We start from the raw sequence: 20,734 nt of genomic DNA on the forward strand, positions 1-20,734 counted from the left end.
CGGTAACACAGCTTGTCTTAGGAGGCCCCTGAGTGTTGGGTTTGATGTTACTACCTTCTTCTAGGCCTCCGTGGGGGCACTAGGAGGCTTCCCTCCAGAGAGCGAGGGGTGGGCTCTAGGTTCCAGGCAGCAGGAAGAGCAATAGAAGGGTCAGTGGAGGTGGGGAAAGACATAGAGACTCATGGAGACAAGGCAGGAAACTAGCTTGTGACAGTGACACTGACCTTCAAGAAGGCCATCCGTGCCTGTGCTAGTGGCTGCAGAAGGGATAAGGCCAAGGTCTCTGGCTTCATATAATCCATTAAGGAGTTAGAAGTAATTTTGTCCAGACCCTCTCCCCTGTCCAAATGAGTGCAGAAAGGTTGATCCAGCCCCAACGCTGGCTCCAGAGGAGCCCTCACTCAGAACAGGCTCCCCTTTCTTGGTATCTGAGGTGAAAGATTAGTGTGTGGGAGTGGCACTGTCTGTAGTGCTGAGTGGACCTACCTCCAACAATACAGCTGCAGGTAGGGAGCTGGGGAAAGTAGAAAGGCTCCATCCACCCATCCATCCATCCACCCATCCATCCATCCATCCATCCATCCATCCATTCACATATCCATCCACCCATCCTCACTGAATTAAAACACAAAATCATAGAACTATATGTTGCAAGCTGGAAGGACCCATTTTTAATAATGAGGAAACTGAGGCTCAGAAGAGGAAAGGGCCTACCAAGGCCACACAGAGCTTCCATAGTCAGTCCGGGACAGGACTGGAAATCGCTGCGCTTTTCTACACACCACAGATTCTCCTCTGGAGTCTGGGATTGCTGGTTGTTTTGCTGATATTTATACTGATGGCTGTTCAGGAAAGCTGCAAAAGCAGGAAACGTGACCTCTTTCGCCTCACCCTGAGCCGGGCTGTGTGTGTGTGAGTGTGTTTGCATGTGCGTGTGTGTACACGCCTAAGTGCATATTTATGTGTGCATTGTATATAGGGTTGCGTTTTATCCATGTGTGTGTGCGTGTTTGTGTGAGGGTGTGTGCACGGCAGTATGTATATGTATGACATGTGTAGACGTTCGTGAGAACAGGTATAGCTCTGTTTGTACTTTTCCTTTCCTCATCTTTTTAAGATTTCTGGGGTTTTAACCTCTGACTTGAACCTTGTTAGTCCCCACCTGGGCCTCCAAACTGGGAATTTCCCTACTTCCCATTCTCAGCTGCTCCCCATTGATTCTCCTTTCACTGGGGCAGCCACTCTGTCCTCTGAGCCCCCGCTTGGACTTTGGAATTTGAGCTATTTCCTCCCTGAGTTGATGCAGGAGGTGAAGTTGCTTTGAGATCAGAGAAGGTTCGAGGAGAAGTTGGCATGTGAGCGAGTCTTAAAGGCCAGGTATGAAGTGGCCTTTCCCAGCTGTGGTTCCTGCACTCAACACCCCCCATCCTGGGGCAGGCAGGGCAGGGCCAGGAGGTGGGTGGACAGAAGGATGCCAGGCAGAGAGCTCCGGGCTTCATGGGCCATGTCTGCATCCAGCCCACTCAGGACCCCTCCCCGCTGCTGCCCCAACTCTCCCAAAGTTTCCTTTCCCATTCCCCCCGTCACTGCCATAATCCTGCCCTCTGCCTGAGGAGTCACAGAAAACTGACCAATCCAAGCAAAGGCCAGACAGGCACCCACCAATTCCAGTAAAGGACAATTCAGGGCGTTCCCCAATCCAAGTAAAGGGCAGGTCGAGGAGCCACCAATCAGAACAAAGGACAAACTATTCTCTCTAAGCCCCCTGAGGAGGGAGCTGGGGGTCGGTGCAGAGCAGAAGCAAGAGAGAGGCTGGAGATCCAGAGTCGTGGGTTCTGGACCTGGCTCTGCCCTGACTGGCTGGCTGACCACAGATGGGGCATTGCTTCTTTTTGAGCCTCAGTTTCTTCATCTGTCAAGTGGGGACACTTAGCTGTCCCAAGTCTATGGCTTTGAGAAATGTCTCCCCCTACATGAGAGCTTACTCCATCACCTTGGCCCCTCTTCTCCAACTTCCACACTATACACATAAACTCCACTGGAGGGCAGGGCCCCTCAGGGCTTAGCTTGTCCATCCCCACTGTCTCCAGGCAGGAACAGACCTAAACCAGCACCACCTCTGGAGCCAAGCCCTGGGAACCCCAGTCTGAGGAACCTGGGTTGACAGATTTTAGTTGGGGATTATTTGGGGCATCAGCTCTTCCTCCCTGCCTTAGTCTGCAGAATTGACCTCGAAAGGCCACAATAGCCCATGTGTATACTGTGCGTGCAGGTGTTGCTGAGTCCTGGCCTTGTGACTCCATAAGGAAGTAGCTGCACCTGTGTGTACCTGGAGGGTGTCTGAAGGCAGGCTGGGGTATTTCTGAGAGGACGTGAAGGTTTGTGGCTGTGTGGCTGGGTATGTGTGGTGCTGAGGGTGTGTGAACTGTGATGAGGAGCGCCTAAGGGTCAAAGGAGAATTGATCCAATTTGGGGATTGTATTGTTTGGAATGCGCAACTTCTGATGTCCTAGGGTGGAGACACATCTTCATGACCAAAATGTATCTTCACTTGAGCAGTGAGGGGGATAAAAGAGGAGTTGGGGGTTCGAGAAAGCAATGCCAAGTGAGCATTTGGGGGAGACAGCCCATTACTGCCCCCCATCCTGCAACACAGGACTGGGTGGGAGTGGGAGGTGGGGTAGGGGAGGAAATTGAAGCCAAGAAGATGCAAGGTGAAATCTGGAGCTGAAGCTAGGACCCTAGGCTTCATCTGGACCCCAGTGCAGGACTCCCCTCTGTAGCTACTCTGAAAAATGGGCATCTAGCCATTTTTGCATACCCCCAGGTATGGGGAGCTCACTTCCTCTCTCCTGGTGGCCTGTGCCTGTGCAGCGTGGCTCTGCCTAGAAGAAGTTCTTTCATCCCACTGGGCCAAGGCCAGCCTCCTGTGAAATCCTATGGGTCTCCAGGCTGTCTCCAGGACCACAGAGTCCAGTCCCCCTGCCCAGGAAAGCCTGAGATATTGGAGTCAAATACTGAGACCCCTGGGTTCTGCTCTGCTGCAGGCTAGGCACCCCTAGACCCTCCAAGCTTAGTGACATGCAGGACTTGATTTCCAGTTCCCTCCTTACATGGGTCATCTCCTCTGAATGAGTCTCATCTTGTCCTTACCTGGGACACAATGCACTGGGGATGATTGAATCAGTGGAGGAACTCTCATCTTCTCTATTTAGGTTAATGGATCTTTATTAATACGGCCGGCAGTTTCAGCATTTTAATGTATTACCAGCCACATTTACACTACGGGCTCATGCTGAGCCTGTGGTCCACTAAGACCCTCAATCTCATATCACTTTCACAAGAATGGGGCCACGCCATGTGTCCTGCATCCTACAGTTAATCGCTTTGCTTTATGAACTCAGCCATCCACAAGGAAGCCATCAGAAAGAACTTCCAGGGGCTAGTGGGGAAGGCACAGCTGAGTGGATGGTATGAGTCACAATTCTGCCTTGGCCCTGGATCCTCTGTTCCATTACCTTTCTCTTTGATCCCCATGGTTCTGGCCAAGTTAATAGAGCGAGAAGCAGGGACCTTTCTTGTCTCTGTTCCGGCTCTCCAAGGACGGGGACTGTTCCTGGGACGGGAAGGCTGTGAGGCAGTCAAGGCTGATCTCTCCTTCTCCTCCTATCTTGCCAGGGGCTGGCCCATGTTTCTCGCATCTTGTGGGCTCATGCACCCCTTGGATTCTTGCTACTCCCAGCCCCTCACTAGGCTGACAAACGAGACTGTGTGAACCACCTCCCTCCTCAGGAAACTGAGTGGGACTCAGATTCAGCAAATGTTTAGCTGAGCACCTATGTGTGTGGGCACCCTGTGAGGCACTTCTAGGACTCAGTTTCATTTTATCTTCACATTAGCCTGTAGGGGGAGATAGCCTCAGTTGCCCCCAATTTACAGATAGAAGACTGAGGCTCAGTGACTTGACCAAGATGCCCACTGCTAATAAATAGTGGAGCTAGGATTCAAATGTGGGGTTTTTTGTTTGCTTGTTTTGCTTTGTATTAATGTGGAAGCTTGTACTTTCCCTGCTTTCCTGAGTTGTCCTTGTCTGAAGGACAAGAGACCTGGGGTCTAGTCTAGACTTGACCTCTTGACCCACTGTGAGTTCTTTGCTAAGTCCCTGGCCCTTCTCTGAGCCCCGGTCTCCCCATCTGTAAGATGAGGGGACTTGGACATTCTAGGGCCTTAAGACTGGTTGGATTCTGAGATCCTAAGATCCTGGGATTCAAGTGTCTGCGAGCCTTGGGCGCTGGTTTAAGCTGGGAATTTGTGTTCCCAGCCACCTGGGTAGGGGGGTTGCCCTGGCCTGCCTGGAAAAGGCCCTCACTGCCCTTTCCTCTCTTTCAGGATGCTTTGCTGAGCCTGGGCTCCGTCATCGACATTGCAGGCTTGCAATGGGCTGTCAAAGAGGCCCTGTCAGCTGTGCTGCCCAGAGTGGTAGGTACCTGTCCCACGCTTCCCCTGCCCCCCTAAACCTTTGTCCAGCTCCTTGCTGTACCTACAGGGTTGAGAAGGAAAGAAGAAGCAGGGCCCCCCTCCCCCCGTGAAGGGTTTGGGTGAGTGTTCTGAGAGGGCTTCCTGGAGGAGGAGGACTGACGCTAAGCCCTCAAAATGAACTTATATAGGAATCCTGGAATGTCTGGGACAAAAAGAGCTTTAGAGCTTAATTGGAAAGATCATGTCTCAGATAATGGAATGGATTCACCTAGGATAATAGCTAGGACATAGTGGAGTCAGGTGGGCTTTGGAATATGTACAGCAGGAAGGATTGAAAGTAGACATGCAGAACTTCCTTGATGCCGGGTCTGGGAGGTGCTGAAATGGGGCTCAGCCTAGATGAATGGATCTGTGCCAAGTTAAAGTGTCCTGTCTGGAGTCAGGAGGCTGGACAAGGTGTCTTCTAGAAACCTTTAAGCTTCTCTCTGACCCATCCCAACACCACAGATGAGGTTGCAGACTGGGGGAGACTGTGACCGTCTTCACCTGCCCCAGGCCACTCCCCAACCTGGCTCCAGTGGCCACTGTCCATCCCTTAGGCAGTAGCATGGATAAACTGGCCCTCAAGACCCAAAGCAGAAGTGTCTCAGCTGTGCCAGATAGAGGGAAGCAGGGACTGTCAGTCCAGGGAGGGAGGCTCTGACTTACCCTAAGGCACATGGAAGACTTCATAGAGGAGGAGATGCCTAAACTGAGTCCTCATAGCCTAGAATGTCCCCTCCCCTACTCTAGACATCAGCCACCAGCAGAGCCCATTGTGTCTGAATCTGCTGGATGGATGAACCACCCGAGGCCCAGAGAGGGAGGGCACTTCCCCCAAGGTCACACAGCATGACAGGAACAAATGGGGCTTGGCACCTAAGCACCCCCATTCCCTTTCCTCAGCTCTGCCTTTTCAAAACCTCCTGGAAGTTCAGAGCCCAGGAGGAGGGCTAATGAGTGAGCTTTATTGATTGTGGAATTGGTAGGAAGTGGGTGGTATGTTGGCTCCCAAAATAAATCCTCCCAGAGATGGGACTGAGGCAACATCTGGCCTGGGGTGGAGAAACATCTGGAAAAGAGGAGGTGGGGAGGATGGCAGGTCAGCGTCCGCGAGGCTGCGCTGGGAGTGGGGAGGAGGATGTGACTGGCCTAGTCTTCACAGGCAGGATGCCTGGTGGTTGTGCCAGCACAGACGCCCTGTACTGGATTAATCGTATCCCCAAAGCTGGGGGTTGGGAAGACAGCTGTGGTCCAGGTGACTAGGTTCCTGGGACAGTGGGAAATGTCTGCCTCGGTGCTCCCCGGAGACCTGTACGAGCTGGGGAAGCCCTGACTTTGCAGAGCCCTGCTGCCGTGATTGCATGGAGGGGCTCAGCCCTCCAAAAAGGGGTGGGGAGATGGGAGGTCTGCTCTACCCCTAGGGAGGGGTGAGGAGATGGGGGAGGGGTCTCCCTACCCCCCCCAACCCCCAGGGAGGGGAGTTGCTGGCACTTGGCTCCCTCATCAGCACCCATTGTGGCAGGCAGCCGCAAATGCAGATGGTGCTGATGTGTCTGAAATGGTTCCCTCCTTCTCTGCAATAAACTCAGCTAATTTTAACCCAGAGGGCTGTGAGGGAGGGAGTGGGAGGCTCCTTCCTGCCTCCCCACCCTCAGGTTGCCCACCGCTCTCTCTGCCAGGGCAGGACTCTCTGTGTGACCCTGGGTGCTGGGTAGTGTCTTAACCTCTTTGGGAGGCCAAATCCTTCAGGCCCCTCCCAGGCTGCTTAAAGAAGAAGGACGCTGGAGACAGATGAGGCTTGGGTGGCTTCCTTCCCACTGATTTCTTCATCCCTGAGCTCCTCAGCTAGACCCTCACCCAGGAGGACAGAGGGGCTCCAGGTCTTCCTGTGTCTGCCCTTCTCACTCTCCTCAGGCCCTATCATTTCTGGCCCACGCCACCACTAAGCTTGGCTCAGATTCTCTTGAAGTGAGACTGGGATATCTCCTGGGGGTTGGGAGAGGGTGAGGGGCTGGCTGGGGACAGCCACAGGCAACAAGAGTGTCTGACCGGATTGTGGACTGTCACAGTGGTGAAAGGCAACTGCTTCTGCTGAGAAGGATTCCACACTTACTGAGGGTGGGCCTTTAACATTTAGCTGCAATGTCACCTCCTCCAGAAGCCCTCCCTGATACAGGTAGCAGAGAGGAGAGCTCTCCATTCTCCCCCTGAGAAAACAACACCTCTCAGCATACTTAGCTGGGCACAGGGGTGCCCCCTCGATGGGGTGTAGGCTCTGTTGAGCCTCTGGGTCTCCCTTATCACCTGCAATGCGGGCAGTGGAGACACTCTGCAGGTTGTGTTGGTTGTGGGTACCTAAGTGTAGCCAGTCCTGCTTGGAGGGAATGTGGCTTTTCTCCTGTGGGTCAGTGAGGGCAAGTGCTTCTGCCAGGACATGGTCTGGAACTGAAGGCAGGACTGCTCTGGGCCCTTGGGGAGGGTGGATTGACAAGCTGCAGACTTGACATTCTTCGACCAGAGCTTTGATCTCACTCTGGGGAGTGATCATTCCAAAATACAAATCAGCTCCTGTCTCACAGGGCTCACCAGCCCCTCCCTCCCCAGCAGCAGCCCCTCCCCCTAACACCCTCCCCCAGCTCCCTTCCAGCTCAGCACTGGGCTGACCCCAAGCCCACCTCCGGTGCCCCCTGCCCCCACCATCAGGTCTGTCAATGCTTTGGGCCCTTTACACTTACATACCTAATACTCGGCCCAGAAGCCATTCTTCTGTGCCTCACCCACTCCCTGAATGTGTCTAATTCCCACTCCAGTTACAACTTTAAAGTCACTCCCTCCAGGAAGCCCTCCTGGCTTGGGTCATAGTTTGTGATTTCTTGTAGAGTTGTTTGTGTATCTGAAGTAGGAGGGAAGCTTCCAGGGTGTTCCGAGCCTCTCCTGCAGTACGGCCCTGAGTGGACACTCAGTTATTGTTTGCTGAGGCTGGAGACTTGGCAGGGAGACATCTCAGGGCTGTGGGGTTGGGGCGATTTGTCTGTACCTTCAGCCCTTCAGACCCTCCCCAGCACCTTGGATGTGAGGTGATAGGTAAGGAAAGCCGGCAGGGTGATGGGTCACTGCCTGCCCAGAACCCTTCCAAGAGGAGAGAGTGAGGTGCTGAGGTCATAAGGGAGCCTTCCTACCCTGACCGCACTTAGGATCACCTGAGGAGTAAAGACAGACAAACAGATGCCCGTGACCTTGTCATCCAGACCCGTGTCAGGCTGGGACTGGGCAGCTGGGAGGGCTTCTCCTCAGGATCTCATGAGTGCCTTCTGTCCTAGGAGACTGTCTACACCTACCTGCTGGATGGGGAATCCCGGCTGGTGTGTGAGGAGCCCCCCCATGAGCTGCCCCAGGAGGGGAAAGTACGGTGAGCTGTTCTCCACCCATTGCCCTCTCACACAGTCAAGGGTGACCACAAGGTCTGGTCTGACCCTCCCCATCTGACCTTGACCTCAGCCTCCCTGCCAGGTGGGGTTCCAGTGGCCGGGTCCACTGTCTTCTCTTGTGTTGTGTTGGGGGAGTGGATGGCACAGGGAAAGCACCAAGTGGTAGGCTTTCTCCTGGAGAGCTGTTCTAAATCGCTGTAGCCTCCTCAGAGCAAGTCTCAGAAGATCGGGGCTACAGTTTATCAGTTAGAACCCCAGCAGGCTACGAGAACCGCCTGGCAGATTCTCACAGAATCACAGAATTCGGAATCACAGAATGCTGGCCCCACATGGTGTCAACTCTGAGAATAGGGAGATCAGAAGCAGTGTCCCGCTGTGGGTTCTGGAGCCCAACCGCTTGGGTTCAAATCCCAGCTCCCATTTACTACCTAGGGCAAGGTACTCAGCCTCCCTGTGTCCTGATTTTCTTGCTTGTAAAATGGCAGTAATAATAGTACTTACCTCATAGTACTATTATGGGAGGATTCTTGTGATGATTAAATGAGTTTAACACATGTAATGCACTTAAAACTGTATCCATAATGAATGCTAAATGTCTGTTTTTATTTTCATTATGATAGAACATTGGAATCACAGACTTTAGGAACATGGGCTCAGCACCCTATGGTCCATGGATACCTCTGAGATCACTGAATTCAGCCTCCCTGTTTTCCAGATGGGCAAACATCGTGAGATGTGTCCAATGCCACATACCTGGTGTGAGGCAGAGCCAGGTCTGGGACACAGTCTCCTGGCTCCTGGCTGTCTAGGGGACAGTGAAGGGAAGTGGAGCTTGTCCGATGAGAAAGTGCTGACGGGCAGGGGTGCTGGTCCAGAGGGGGTCAGGCCATGGAGGACATGGGCACTGCCTTCTAAGTACCGCAGGGCCATTGTGGGCCTAGAGAGCACAGGGTCAGGAGCTGAGGGCTGAGTAGACACTAGCGGGGGTGTTACCAGAAGGCAGCTCTCCACTCCAACAGGCCAAGCAGTCAGGGATGTGGCTTTTTCAGGTAGTAGCTGAGGCTGGCAAGATACTCACCTTTCACAGAGGCCATGGAAAGATTGCCAGAGGTCCTGATGCTGGGGATGCTGGTGGTCCTGAGGCCCCTCCTGGCGCTCGGAACCCTGGATTCCTTGACGCTAATTCTCTCCTCTGGCGCTTCCCCATGGAAGGGGCTGGCTCCCCTCCAACAGCTCTGAGCCTTCCCACCTCCTGTTCTCCCATTCGATTCCCTCATGGGGTGGGTGGTGGGTGACACTGTCCCCTTCAGCATCTCCTGACAACTCCTCCCCTTGAGGACAGTGTGAACCAAGCCAGCCATGCCCCTCTCTGGCCTCTAGTGTCCCATCTATAAGACAGCGGGATAGGGCTGGGAGGTCTTTGGAATCTTAAGGGGAAAAAATGCTAGAATGTTCCTTCTGAGCCTTCCCTAATTAGCCCCTAATCCTCAAGAACTTTGCTTAATGTGAGTTTGCCCGATCCAGGAAGTTTCGTCAAAGCAGCCTGGGAAGGCTCTTGTGGGAGAGGGATGCAGGATCGTGGGCTCAGGAGGCAAGAGGTGAGCATCCTTCAGGGTTTGCTCTGCTCCTGAGCCTGTGATGCTCCCCGTAGGCTTTCTACTGTGAGCTGGGGACAGGATGGAGGTTGGCGGCGGGGGGGGGGGGGGGGGGGGTGCCGCCTGTGGTCCAGGCATCTTTGAGGGGGCTCAGATCCTCTGTGTCAGCAGCCCTTTCAGTATCCCCGCCCCCAGCCACCTCGGATTCAGTAAAGCCTTTGGAAAAGGTACCAAAAAAAAAGCAATTAAAAGTGAATGTTCCAATGCAGTTAGCCCAGCGTTGAGTGGAAATGGGGAGGCCTGCTGGGAGATTGGGCTCAGAAATCCCAGGAGGCCGAGGAGGTGAGGCAGGTGAGGGGGCAGGAGGGGTGAGGCAGTGGGACGTCCCCCCAGCAAGCATTGCGGGTGAAGGTGCAGGCCAGCCTCTCTTCTGAAATCTGTGCTCTGCCCACCCACACACCCACCGTGTGTCGGAGCTGAGCCCACCTCCTCGGCTCCGCTGAGACTGAGGTTTGTGGAAGAGGCAAGAGCACTTGAATGGCAGTCAGACAGGCCTGGATTCTAGCCCGGCCCCATCCCTGCCCCACTGTATCCCCTTCCAAACCTGTTCTCTTATCTATGGAATGGAGCTAACAGTGGGCCATGTCTATTAGCTTAATGAGATCATAGCTGCCCAGGGCTTAGCCCCATGCCAGCACACAGTAGGAGCTTAATGATTGCTGACTGCCCTCCACCCCCAAGTCCCAACACATGTACTCATTGGGTGACCTTGAGAAAATTACTTCCCTACCAGGGTCCTTCCAGAGGTGACCTCTGTGGCTCTGGCCCCATCAGGAGACCAGGCAGCAGCCCCAGGCTGAGGTGGAGCCTGAGCTCTGGCCATGCCCAGTGGAGGGGGCACTCCTCCAGGCAGCCCTGGAGGGCCGGCAGGGCTGGCAAACAGCAGCAGGTGTGAAGTAGAGGTGGATCATAAAGACAGATAAGGGCCCAGGGTGGTGTGGGGAGGCCCCATTAGCTACCCAGCCTCTCCTGCCACTGCCCCGTACCCCTCCGTGGGCTCACGGATGCCGTTTCACCCCCCAGTGTGTTTTAGATTCCCTGCTTAGGCTCGTGCTCTTTCCTCCCCTGCAAAGTCCTTCCCTGTACCTTTTCCATCTCTACCAGCCCATTTCCCTTCTCTGCCACGGCCCAGCCAGAGGGCTGCTAGGAGGCCTGCTCTGTAGATCCCCGGCACTAAGGAGGATCCAGTTTTCAGAAAAGGTGTCTGGGTCTTGGTAGCCTCCCTCAGGGATGGGTCTGTCCACGAGAAGGACCCTGGGCTGGGAGCTGGGACAACATGGCTGCAATCACAATCTCATGCACTCTCTCTGGGCCTCAGTCTACGCTTCTGTGTGGTGATAAGATGGGACAGTGTGATGTCTGAGGGATGGTCCCACTATGAACCCTGAGGGCTGCAAGGGGGCTTCAGGGCTGGAGGGAGAGAATCGTGGAGGGCTGCCTGGGTGAGAGGCTTCCTGGAAGCCTTCGCCTCACTCTTCTTGCTGCCCCAATCTCCCAGCCTATTGCAGTCCCCAGCCCTGCCGCCTTCCTCTTCTCATTGTGTCTCCTGCCATCTTAAAGCCTCTGATTATTTGCTGCTGAGTGCAGTGAAATCTGGGGCCTTTCAGGCTGCAACGGATATACCGCCCACACCGGCCCCAGCTGTTTGTCTCCTTCTGCTACCATTTGGGGGGCCCAGGGCCCAACCTCGAGAAATTTCTTCCTCAGAGCTGACCTGGTCGCCAATCACTGCAGAATCTGTCTGTCCCTCTGATTTGTCTCAAGGGACACAGAGAACAGTCTTTTCCCATCTCTGGAGTCTCACATTCTGGGAGAGGGAGAGGGAGAGAGAGAGGAGGGTCCGGGGTCCTGGCCTGAATCATAATTTGTCTCCAAGAGAGATGAAAGGGTGAGAGTGAGGTTGAGGCCCCCGGAGAGGGGGGGCGGCTCAGTCAAGGGGAGGGGGCCTCACCTAAGAAGGGGTTCAGAGGAGTGGAAGAGGGCCTGGCAGTCTTTCCAGGCCATTGACTCTACTCTCCACTAAGCAAATAGTTGTTAAAGGGACGGAACTGTCATAAAGTCCACACCCGTTCCTCTCCTCACTTTGTGCCCATCTGTCTTTATCTTCACTGGGGCAGCCACGACCACCCAGGCACCCAGGGCTGAGTCACTAGCCTTCAGTCTGGGGAGCGGGCCCTGGGCTTTGGCTGGGCCGACCCCAGCATCAAGGTTCACCCCCCAACATCAGCCTGGCAGGGGAGGGGGCCTTCAGGAGGGGAGAGGAGGCAGAGCAGGGGCTCTGAGTTGAGGAGAAGTCATAGGGGATGTGAGCAGTAGATGAGGCCCCCAGCCCCAGTTGGGTGGGGGAGACACAGCCTTGGAGTCCCCTCCCTCTTCCGATATCTTTGAAACCTCTAGGGGGACAGCAGTTCTGGGAAGGGTGAGGCAGAGGAAAAGGGCTCATATAGGAGTGGGTTGAGGTGAGCATGGCCTGGTGCCAGGGTGTAGGGACTCCTGAGGATGGAGGATCCTTGGAGGCCCCAGTGCTTGGTGGAAGATCAGACCCAGTCAAGGTTGACCTGCCCCAGCCCAGCCTCTCCTCTGCTGTCCAGGGACCGCTGAGACTACGGGACCCTCACTGAGACCCGGTTTCTGTCTCTCAGATTCTCCCTCTCCAGTGAGAGCTTTACTCAGCAGCCAGCACGATCAGCCTGAAACTGAAACTGACCTTCACCTTTTCCTGCTCAAGTCCCTCTCAGGACTCCCACTGTCCTCGGGATCAAGCCCAGCTCCTCAGGGCCCTGGCTGTCTCCAGCCTTGTTCCCTGTTGTCTGGCCACAGCAGCCTCCTTGCTGTTGGATCATCCAGCAGACACACATTCTTTCTTTCCTCTGAGCCTTTGCCCATGCAGTTCCCTCTGCCTGCACATCCTTTCCTGTCTGCTCTGCTTGTCCTCTAGGACTCAACTCAGGCATCTCCTCCTCCAGGAAGCCTTCCCTGACCCCACTTCTGTCCTGCACCTGGATAGGCTGGGGCCCACTCTTCCTTCCTTTCTCAGAGCCCTTGTCCCTGCACTCAAGTGTGGGTCTGTACATCATTCCCCACACAACACCACTCCTCCTCTTCTTAGTCCTCAGTAAGGAACCTGACCCAGGAGGACTCTGGAATAAATAACCACTCTGTGGAATGACTTTAAGTAGAATGTTCCCATAAGTATTTTAGTTGAGAACACTTGCCCTGGCTCTGGTTGGGGGGAATGGTTTTAAGGGACCCAACAGGAGGCAGGAGGTGAGGGGAGAGGCTGCTGCAGGTTCAGGGGAGAGGTATCTCTGTTTGAGCTGGGCAGTGGCTTGGGAATGGAGAGCAGGGGACAGTTATGAGAGATGCATGGGAGGTGACTCATCCATTGGATGGGGGAGGTGAGAAGAGGGAGGCAGCTAGGACAGTTTGTGGACAAGCCGCAGGGGACCCGGTGGATGGTTGTGCTACTTCGGGGGAAGTGGTGGAGACGATAAGTTCCAGTCGGGCCTTGGGGCCTCTGGCAACTTCAGGGACGCCCAGGGCAGGCCTCCAGGAGGCCTTTGGGTATCTGGGGTCTAGAGCTTAAGAGATGGGGGGGCTGGAGAGTCATGAGGCCATGAGCGCAGAGGAGTTCTGTGCAGAAGAGAAGAAAGGCTGAGGGCAATTCCTTCATCAGGGTCCCGGGAGGAGGAGGGGAGAGGCCAAGGCAGCCCACGGTCTGGGGGTGGGAAGAGAGGAGTCAAGGGTTAGTGAGATGGAGCTGCAGCGCTTACTGACCAGCAGCGCAGGGACCAGCGCCACCTTGTGGCTGCCCAGTAACCAGATTGTCCAAGGCCAAGTGACTGGGTGGGGTCCACTAGAAGGGGTTTGGCTGAAGGTCAATAAGGCCAGCCCCCTGCCTCCACGAAGCCCCAGCCTTTATCGACTTAGTCACCAGGAAATGTGGCTGCTGTTGCCTCCTGCCACCCTAGCTCCCTATTCCTTCCTAGGGTGATTGGCACAGTTGGACAGCTCAGAACTGGAGCCCAGCCCTCCAGGAGCCTAAAGGTTTAGGTGTGAGGGCTGGAAGGTGGGAGACACCTCTGGTTATTGTAGATTCTGAACCAAGGAGCCAGGAGTGAACCGGCTGGGTTCAGAATGTTACGTGACCTTGTCTGAGGCATTCAACCTCTTTGGTCCTCGATTTCTCTAGCTGCTGCGACCTCCTGATCTGGTGACTTGCAGGCTGTCCCCTCTCTTTTCCTCACTTGACCTTAGCTGGGCTACCCTGAGTGACCCTACATGCACACACCAGAGTCCTAGGCCCCCAAGCCTCTCTTCTCTCCAGGCCAGGCAGTTCCTACAAACACAATTAAGTGGAGGCAGCATGAGGGATGAAGAACCCAGGACAATTAATCATTAGGGAGTGGCATTTGGTGAAAAATCAGGCGCTTAATTAAGCAGGAAGAGCCAGAGGCGGGGATGGGGTGGGAGTGGGGGTGGGATGTGTGGTGAGACCAGAGAGAAACTCATTCTTCTTCCTACTGCAGCCTCCCCTGTCTCAGTTCCCACCTCCCCCTGCCCCCCCATCACACCTACGCCCCTTGCCTCCTCGACATTCATGCCAGTCCCTGTTGGAGGCTCAACCCCCTCAGGTCTTTAGGAAGACTCAAGTGTACTGTTCAGGAGTATGGGCTCTGGTGCCAAATGCCTGGGTTCAAATCCTGGCTCTACCACTTACTAGCTGTGGGACCTTGGACAGGTTACTTAACCACTCAGCACCCTAGTTTCTCCACCTGAAAAATGGAAATGATGGTAATATTTAATCCACAGGATCACTGCGAATTCTGAGTTCATCTGCGTAAGTTGCTTGGACGTGCATTGCCCAATAAACTCCTGGAGTCCCCTTCCTGTGCTGCCCCCGAAAGTGGCTCCAAAATGCTTTTCTGAGGATGCTGACGCTTAGGATTCTACTCTCTTCACCCTAGTTCTCCCTGGGGGGCTCAGAGAGGTTAGGTCACTTGCCCAAGATCACATAGTAGCTGTGGCAGGATTTAACCCAGACAGCCTAGCTCTGAGCCTTGGCTTTACTTGCTCTCGGGGATTTGTGAGAGATCCTGAAGGTGCCTTTCCCATATCTACCAGCAGGAGGCACCAGAGTCCAGACTGTAGCTGCCTGCTTCTCTACATGGGGAGGGGAGAGTTAGGGTCCGAGACTTTTATTTTTGCCCTCCTCATATCCACCCTGCATTGGGTCAACTTGTCCAGATCCTCTCAGATGTTCAGGGTTCAGCCCACTGTGTGTCCCCAGGCTGGGGCCTGTTCCTCTTTGATCCAGGGACTGAGAGGTAGAATCATATCCTCTTTTCAGAGAGGCTGTGATCTCCCGGAAGCGGCTGGGCTGCAATGGACTGGGCCCCTCGGACATGCCTGGGAAGCCCTTGGCCAGGCTGGTGGCTCCACTGGCTCCTGACACCCAAGGTAAGGGCTGGGAGCTGGGCAGGGGCAGGGAGGGACTGTGGCCCCTGTCCCTGTCTGCATCTCTCCGTCTCCTTCTTTCTCTTGCTCTGTGTCTCTAGCACACCTGCCATCTAATTCTCTCTCTGTTGTGCTATTAACCTCTCTGAGCCTCAGTTTCCTGATCTGTAAAGTGGGAACAACAGAACCTACCTTGATGGGGTGTTGCTTGTGCTGGTTGTTAGATGGGCTGTAGTTGTCATGCTCTCTCTGTCACTGTCTGTTTTTCTTTCTCTTCCTCTCCATGGCCCCTGTCCGCCATGTCTCTCTGCCTCGTGTCTCAGTCTCTCTAGGTCTCTGTCCTCTGTCTCGATGTGGAAAGTGCACAAGACTGGGAGTCAGGAGACCTGACTTGCTGTGTGATCTTGGGCAAGTCACTTCCCCTTTCTGGACCTCAGTTTCCCAATCTGTAAAATAGGGGTGCTCAGCCTTACCTGCCTCCCTCCATCCCAGGGTTGCTGGGAGGATCACGAGAAAGTTGTCAAGTGAGGGGGTTTCCTTCTATGCAGGGGTCGTTGCTGTGGTCATTGTTTTCACTGCCTCAAGACCCATCTCTCTGTCTCTCCGGGTCTCTGGGTCTCTCTGTGTCTCTGTCCTGGCCTCTGTCTGTCTGTGTCTTTGTCTCCCTCCCTGGGTCCTTGCTCAGTATCTCTGAGCCTCACTGGCCCCGCAGGACCACCTCATTGCCCTCTCCCCCTCAGTGCTGGTCATACCGCTGGTGGACAAGGAGGCCGGGGCTGTGGCAGCAGTCATCTTGGTAAGAGCAGTTGTGGGTAGGATGGGGGAGAGGAGAGCAGGGGAGGGAGCAAGGGAGAGAGCACTGGATGGAGCCCCACTGGGGTGTGTGTGTGTGTGTGTGTGTGTGTGTGTGTGTGTGTGTTGAGAGTAGCATGCTGGGCTGGAGCTGGGGAAAATGGGGGTCTGGGAGGAGCCCTCTGCCCCACCTTGAATGGGCAGAATGAAGCCGCGGGCCCAGTCAGCAACTTGCGGAAGGATGCCCCATCTGGACTCTTACCACCGCGGAGCCCTTGAAACAGCCCTGACCCTACTTCCTCTTTGGTATCCTCCAGGATGGGTTGGGGGCAGTGTCCCAAGAGGGCACGAATGCAGCGAGGTGGGAAAGGACTGAGGAGGGATGGGCAGGTATGACACCGACAGAGCCAGTGTGGGAAAGTCAGTCAGAGAGTGGGGTCGCTGGAGCTAGGCGGCTTGAGGAGAGAAGGCCCACGGGGCAGGGCTCCTGGGAAGGCACCCAGCCCCAGCCAGACCTATGTCCGAGGCTGGGACAGACGCCAGGCAACGGGGCGGGCTTCCTGGGGTGGGTGACAGAGGGGCAGGGGCCTCAGCTGGAAGGGGGGAACCCTAAGTGGGGGGAGTTGGGCGGGCAATCGGGCCAGGGCGCCCCCCTGCTGCTCCCTCGCGGAGCTCTCCGCTTTGGGCTCCCCCATGGGGTTGGCCGAGCTTTGCGGAGTCCGGGTTCTGAGGTTCTTCCAGTCTCTCCTCCCGTGTGGAAGTGGGCGCTCAAAATCTTTGTCCAGTCCTAAGAACCGAAGGGTTAGCGCCCCCAAATCGCCCTCACTGGGGATCGACTTCCGCGGAGGCGGCCGCCACCCCAAGCAGGGGCGCGGACAGATAAATGAGCCAGTCTCGGTGCGCCCGCGGCGGGGGCGGGGGGGGGGGACTCCTCCCAACCTCATTAAAACGGAATTAAAGATTTCCGAGGCGCCTGACCTTTCCCCAGCTGCTGGCGGGGGAGGGCGGTGGGCGTGGGGGGCGGCCGCGGGGAGAGGAGAGGAAGGAAGGGATACTTACTTGGCTTGGTCTCCTCGGCGCCCATCTGCCTGATTGAGGGGGACGCGGCCCCCTTGGTTTCTCCCGAAAGCTCCTCCCCCACCCCCAGCTTCTGTTCCCTGAAGGGAACGGATCTGCTGTTGGCACCGCGTTCTCAGCGCAGCTTCGCTCTCTCCTTTGGTCCCAGTCTGTACCAGAGCTGGTGGCTTGGAGGAGGACTGCATTCGTGCCCTCACTGTGCAGAGGTGCGCCGTGGTAGGCAGTGACTTGGTCGCCCACCTCTGTTGACGGAAAGGGGGCTGGGGGTGCCAGGTTCCTAGAAGGACCTCCTGTGCTGGGGCTGCGAGGGCTGGGTCAGTAAGGAAGCAGCCCCTGCAATGGGAAGATGCTTGGAAGGTTGTCTTGTGGGCAGGAGGATGGTCGTTGTGACCATTGTTCACCGTGGCTGAGGTCTGGCCGGGAGTCCAGGCTTCAGCCTTCTCCTGGGGGTAGGAAAGGCGTGTGTGTGTTGGGAAGAGGAAGGGTCAGATCAGTTGAACTTACCCCACCCTAGCAAAACTCTGCTCTGGGCCCTGTCCCAGGACAGGTGCTGGGGCAGAGAGAGGAGTCGGACCCATTTCTGCCTTCTAGAAGCTCAGTCTGGGGGAAGGCAGGGTCACCTTCAGACCACCACTGGCCAAATGAAAGAATGCTGCCAGCAGGAGCTCTAGTGGCAGAGGCTGGAGCAGCAGGAGGTGCCTCACAGCGCAGACAGCCATTTGAGTGGGACTCTGGGACACAGGTAGGGGGTGAACAGGCAGAGAAGAAGGAGACGGATATTCTCAGCAGAGGGCCCAGCATGAGCAGAGGCAGGGTGGTGGAGTGCTGGGGGAAGAGTGTGATCCCAGCAAGGCTGAGAAGGGGGGTGCATGCTGGTGAGCAAGATGCTACCTGTGGCTTTGGCTGCCAAGAGAAGCTCCCGATTACTGTCCCCTCACCTTCTCAAATACCCTGGGCAGTGAAGAGCTCTTGAAATGTATTTGGATTGTTTGCCATCTGCCTCTCCTCCAAGCCTGAGCCTTCCTACTCAAGTAGAAATGTTCTTCTGAGGGACACCCCCTCCCCGGTGCACACACATCTGATGGATCCCGTCCTGCTGCTCCACCCCCATGCTCCTGGGGCCACAGGATCTCACATCCTCTGAGAGGCAGCATAGGCAGCCCCAGACCTCCCAGCTGTTGCCAGATCCTGAGGACTGAGGGTCTAGAGGGGGAAAGGGGGTGCCACAGGACAGATCTCTTGGGAGGGCTGACTCACCAGCTCCTTCCTCAACAAGTCCCATTCCCCTCTCTGCTCTTGTATTCATCATCCCTCCATCCATCCACTCACCCAGCCATCAACTGAAAGCATATTTCTTGAGCACCACCAGGCACTGTGCACTGGTGCTTCAAACACAGCAGCAATGACCGAGACAGACCAGACGGGCCCTGCTTTCACAGACCGTACAGTCTGGAGGGGTGGGCATGCTGGACATTAAACAAGTGAACAAAATAAAGAGAGAATTGCAAATGATGGCAAGTGCTAGCAAGGAAACCAGCAGGCCCTGCAAGGACTGTTGGGGCCTGATAGAGATGGGGTCAGCGGAGGGCTCTCTGAGGAATATGCTGTCCTGTGCAGGGCTGCCTGGCTGAGCTCTGGGACTCTGCAGCTCGCAGATCAAGGTGCCTTAATTGCAGATTCTTCGTGTGGAAAGAGTCTTTGGCTCTGTTCTTCAATTATGGGATAATAAGTCCCTCTGAGGAGCAGGCAGCCCTTGGTCTCAGGCATTTGATGTGTGATTTGCGCCCACTCTTCCCCCGAGCTGTGCCTGCACCCCAGATCCTTACATGGGGGTGTGGTGTCCATTAGCCACGGTGAACTTGGTGAGGGTGGGGGGTGGGAGCTGTGCTGGGCTTTCAACCTTCTCTGCAGCTCCAGTGCCCACTCTTGAGTGCTCCCACTGGACCCCAGACCCGCCCCCTGGTTAGCAAGAGTAGGTGCAAGAGTATATTCTGTTGGTGAGAAGGGAGCCGTGTGTGTGCTGGTGATTGTGTTTGCATGTCGGTTGGGGGTGCGGGCAGAAGCATGTGCATGGCTCTCGGGTATGTGAACTCAAGTATCCTGTTTACAGGTATGAATGTGCACGTGTGGATGGCAGTCACTGTGGGTGTGGGTGCGTGGATGTCTTCGAGTCTGTGACTGCACTGTGTGTGTGTCTATGTGTGTGCAGGTGCGCACATGCCTGAGTATCTCTATGGGACAGTGAATGTATGAGTGTGTGTGTGTGTGTGTGAGTGTGTGTGTGTGTGTGTGTGTGTGTGTGTGTGTGTGTGTGTGTGTGTGTGTGTGTGTGTGTTGGGGGGCGCTAAAGGTCTCCATGAAGTGTGTAGTGTGTTTGTGCACATGCTGGGTAGGGATGGGCTGAGGCAGCCCAGGAGTGTGTGCACAGAGGGGTACGTCCAGTGGGTGGAGGAGGACTCCATGATTCCTTCCTTCCCTCCAACCCTCTGAGGCTCTCATTCAGTCTCCCAGCTCTGTACTGGGACCAGGCTATTTTGCCAGCCCAGGAAGTCCACAGCCCTAGAGAGGTCCCAACTTTCCCTTTTCCTGAGAGATGAGTCCAGGTGGAAAGAACAAGAAGGATGTCCTCCGCCGTCTACTAACAGTAAAATGCCCACATGTTTCTGTAAACCATATGCAAATGAACCATGCTCCCAGCGCCTTTCAACAACCTGTCTTATAGGAGTCATAGATGGAGCTTCATCCAGAGCTTAACCTTCAAACCACCCTTGGTGGCCCAGCCCTCTTCCAGGTCTTCCTGCCTCCAGTCTTGCTCCCCGCAACTCCCCCTACCTTGTAGACCATGGTCCGCAGACGCTAAAGCCTGCTGTGGATCCCCAGTATGATCAAGCTGAAGTCCAATTCCTTAGACTTGCACCCGCCCTGTGGTACCATGGACCGCACCACTGCCGGGGTCCTCAGCTCCCCATACCACCTACTACCCAGCACTGCCAGGACAGCCTCCCGCCTGCAATGTCGCCTCCGGGCTCTGCTTGTCTTCCCAGTTCTGGAAGGCCCCCAGGTGCCCTCCCCCTCTGAGCTCGCACAGCCTATAAGTTCCCACCCACTCAATCTGCCCTCTCCTTCTTCCTCAGGTATGAAGTTCTGCACCCCCTTCATCACATCCACCACTCCATCCCACCCCAGCCAGACTGTGAGCTTCCTGAGCACCTGCTGGTCTCCTCCTCTCCATCTGCTCCTGGCAGGGGACTTAGAGCAGAGGCGGGCAGGGGCTGCTGAGTGGGGAGGGAGGATGAAGGAGGGGACCCCAGTGCAAGCACTGTGGTGAGCCCTGCAGGTGGTGAGCAGCTCTGAGTAGGTGCCCAGGAAGCTGGTGACGCGGGTGGGGAGGCTTGCTGGCAGGGCCTGCAGTGCTCCCCCCTTCATTTCCCTCACCAAGCACCCAAGCAGGGCTGGGAGAAGGGACTTCACAGAGCATGAAAGATGGGCTGAGGGGATTCCAGGTGACTGACACGGGGAAGTTGGAGAGGGACAGGATGATGGGTGTGATGATGAGAAGGGATCTGGAGAAGGGAAGGTGTGGGCAGAGAAGGGGAGGGAGTGGGTGGTGCTGTCCCAACTCTGCCACTTTCTGCTCTGTGACCTTGGGCAAGTCACTCAAACTTTCTGGGCCTTGGTTCATCTGCAAGGTGGAAGCTTGCGTTACTTGTTGGTGAGAATCACATGCAAGGCAAAGCACCTTATCACTGCATTCATTCATTCCCTCATTCATCCTCCCAAGTGCTTTAGGCACAGCAGATGCAT

General features: G+C 55.5%; 1 protein-coding gene across 7 annotated transcripts in view; it reads left to right on the top strand.

Annotated features, from left to right (window-relative positions):
• The window catches only part of PDE2A (phosphodiesterase 2A), a 102,226-nt gene that overhangs the window by 65,960 nt on the left and 15,532 nt on the right, over window positions 1-20,734 (top strand). For 5 of the 7 annotated variants that reach the window (XM_073808512.1, XM_033862350.2, XM_033862352.2 and 2 more), the window contains 4 exons: window positions 4,390-4,479; window positions 7,842-7,930; window positions 14,955-15,064; window positions 15,802-15,857. In XM_073808512.1, the coding sequence (XP_073664613.1) occupies window positions 4,390-4,479; window positions 7,842-7,930; window positions 14,955-15,064; window positions 15,802-15,857 (345 nt within the window). Of the gene's footprint in view, window positions 1-4,389; window positions 4,480-7,841; window positions 7,931-14,954; window positions 15,065-15,801; window positions 15,858-20,064; window positions 20,124-20,204; window positions 20,434-20,734 lie in introns of those variants that run through there. The other 2 variants (XM_033862356.2, XM_033862355.2) reach the window with 2 other exon arrangements.

This window comes from Tursiops truncatus, chromosome 8 (assembly GCF_011762595.2).
Source record: "Tursiops truncatus isolate mTurTru1 chromosome 8, mTurTru1.mat.Y, whole genome shotgun sequence".
NCBI classification, from domain to species: Eukaryota; Metazoa; Chordata; class Mammalia; order Artiodactyla; family Delphinidae; genus Tursiops; species Tursiops truncatus.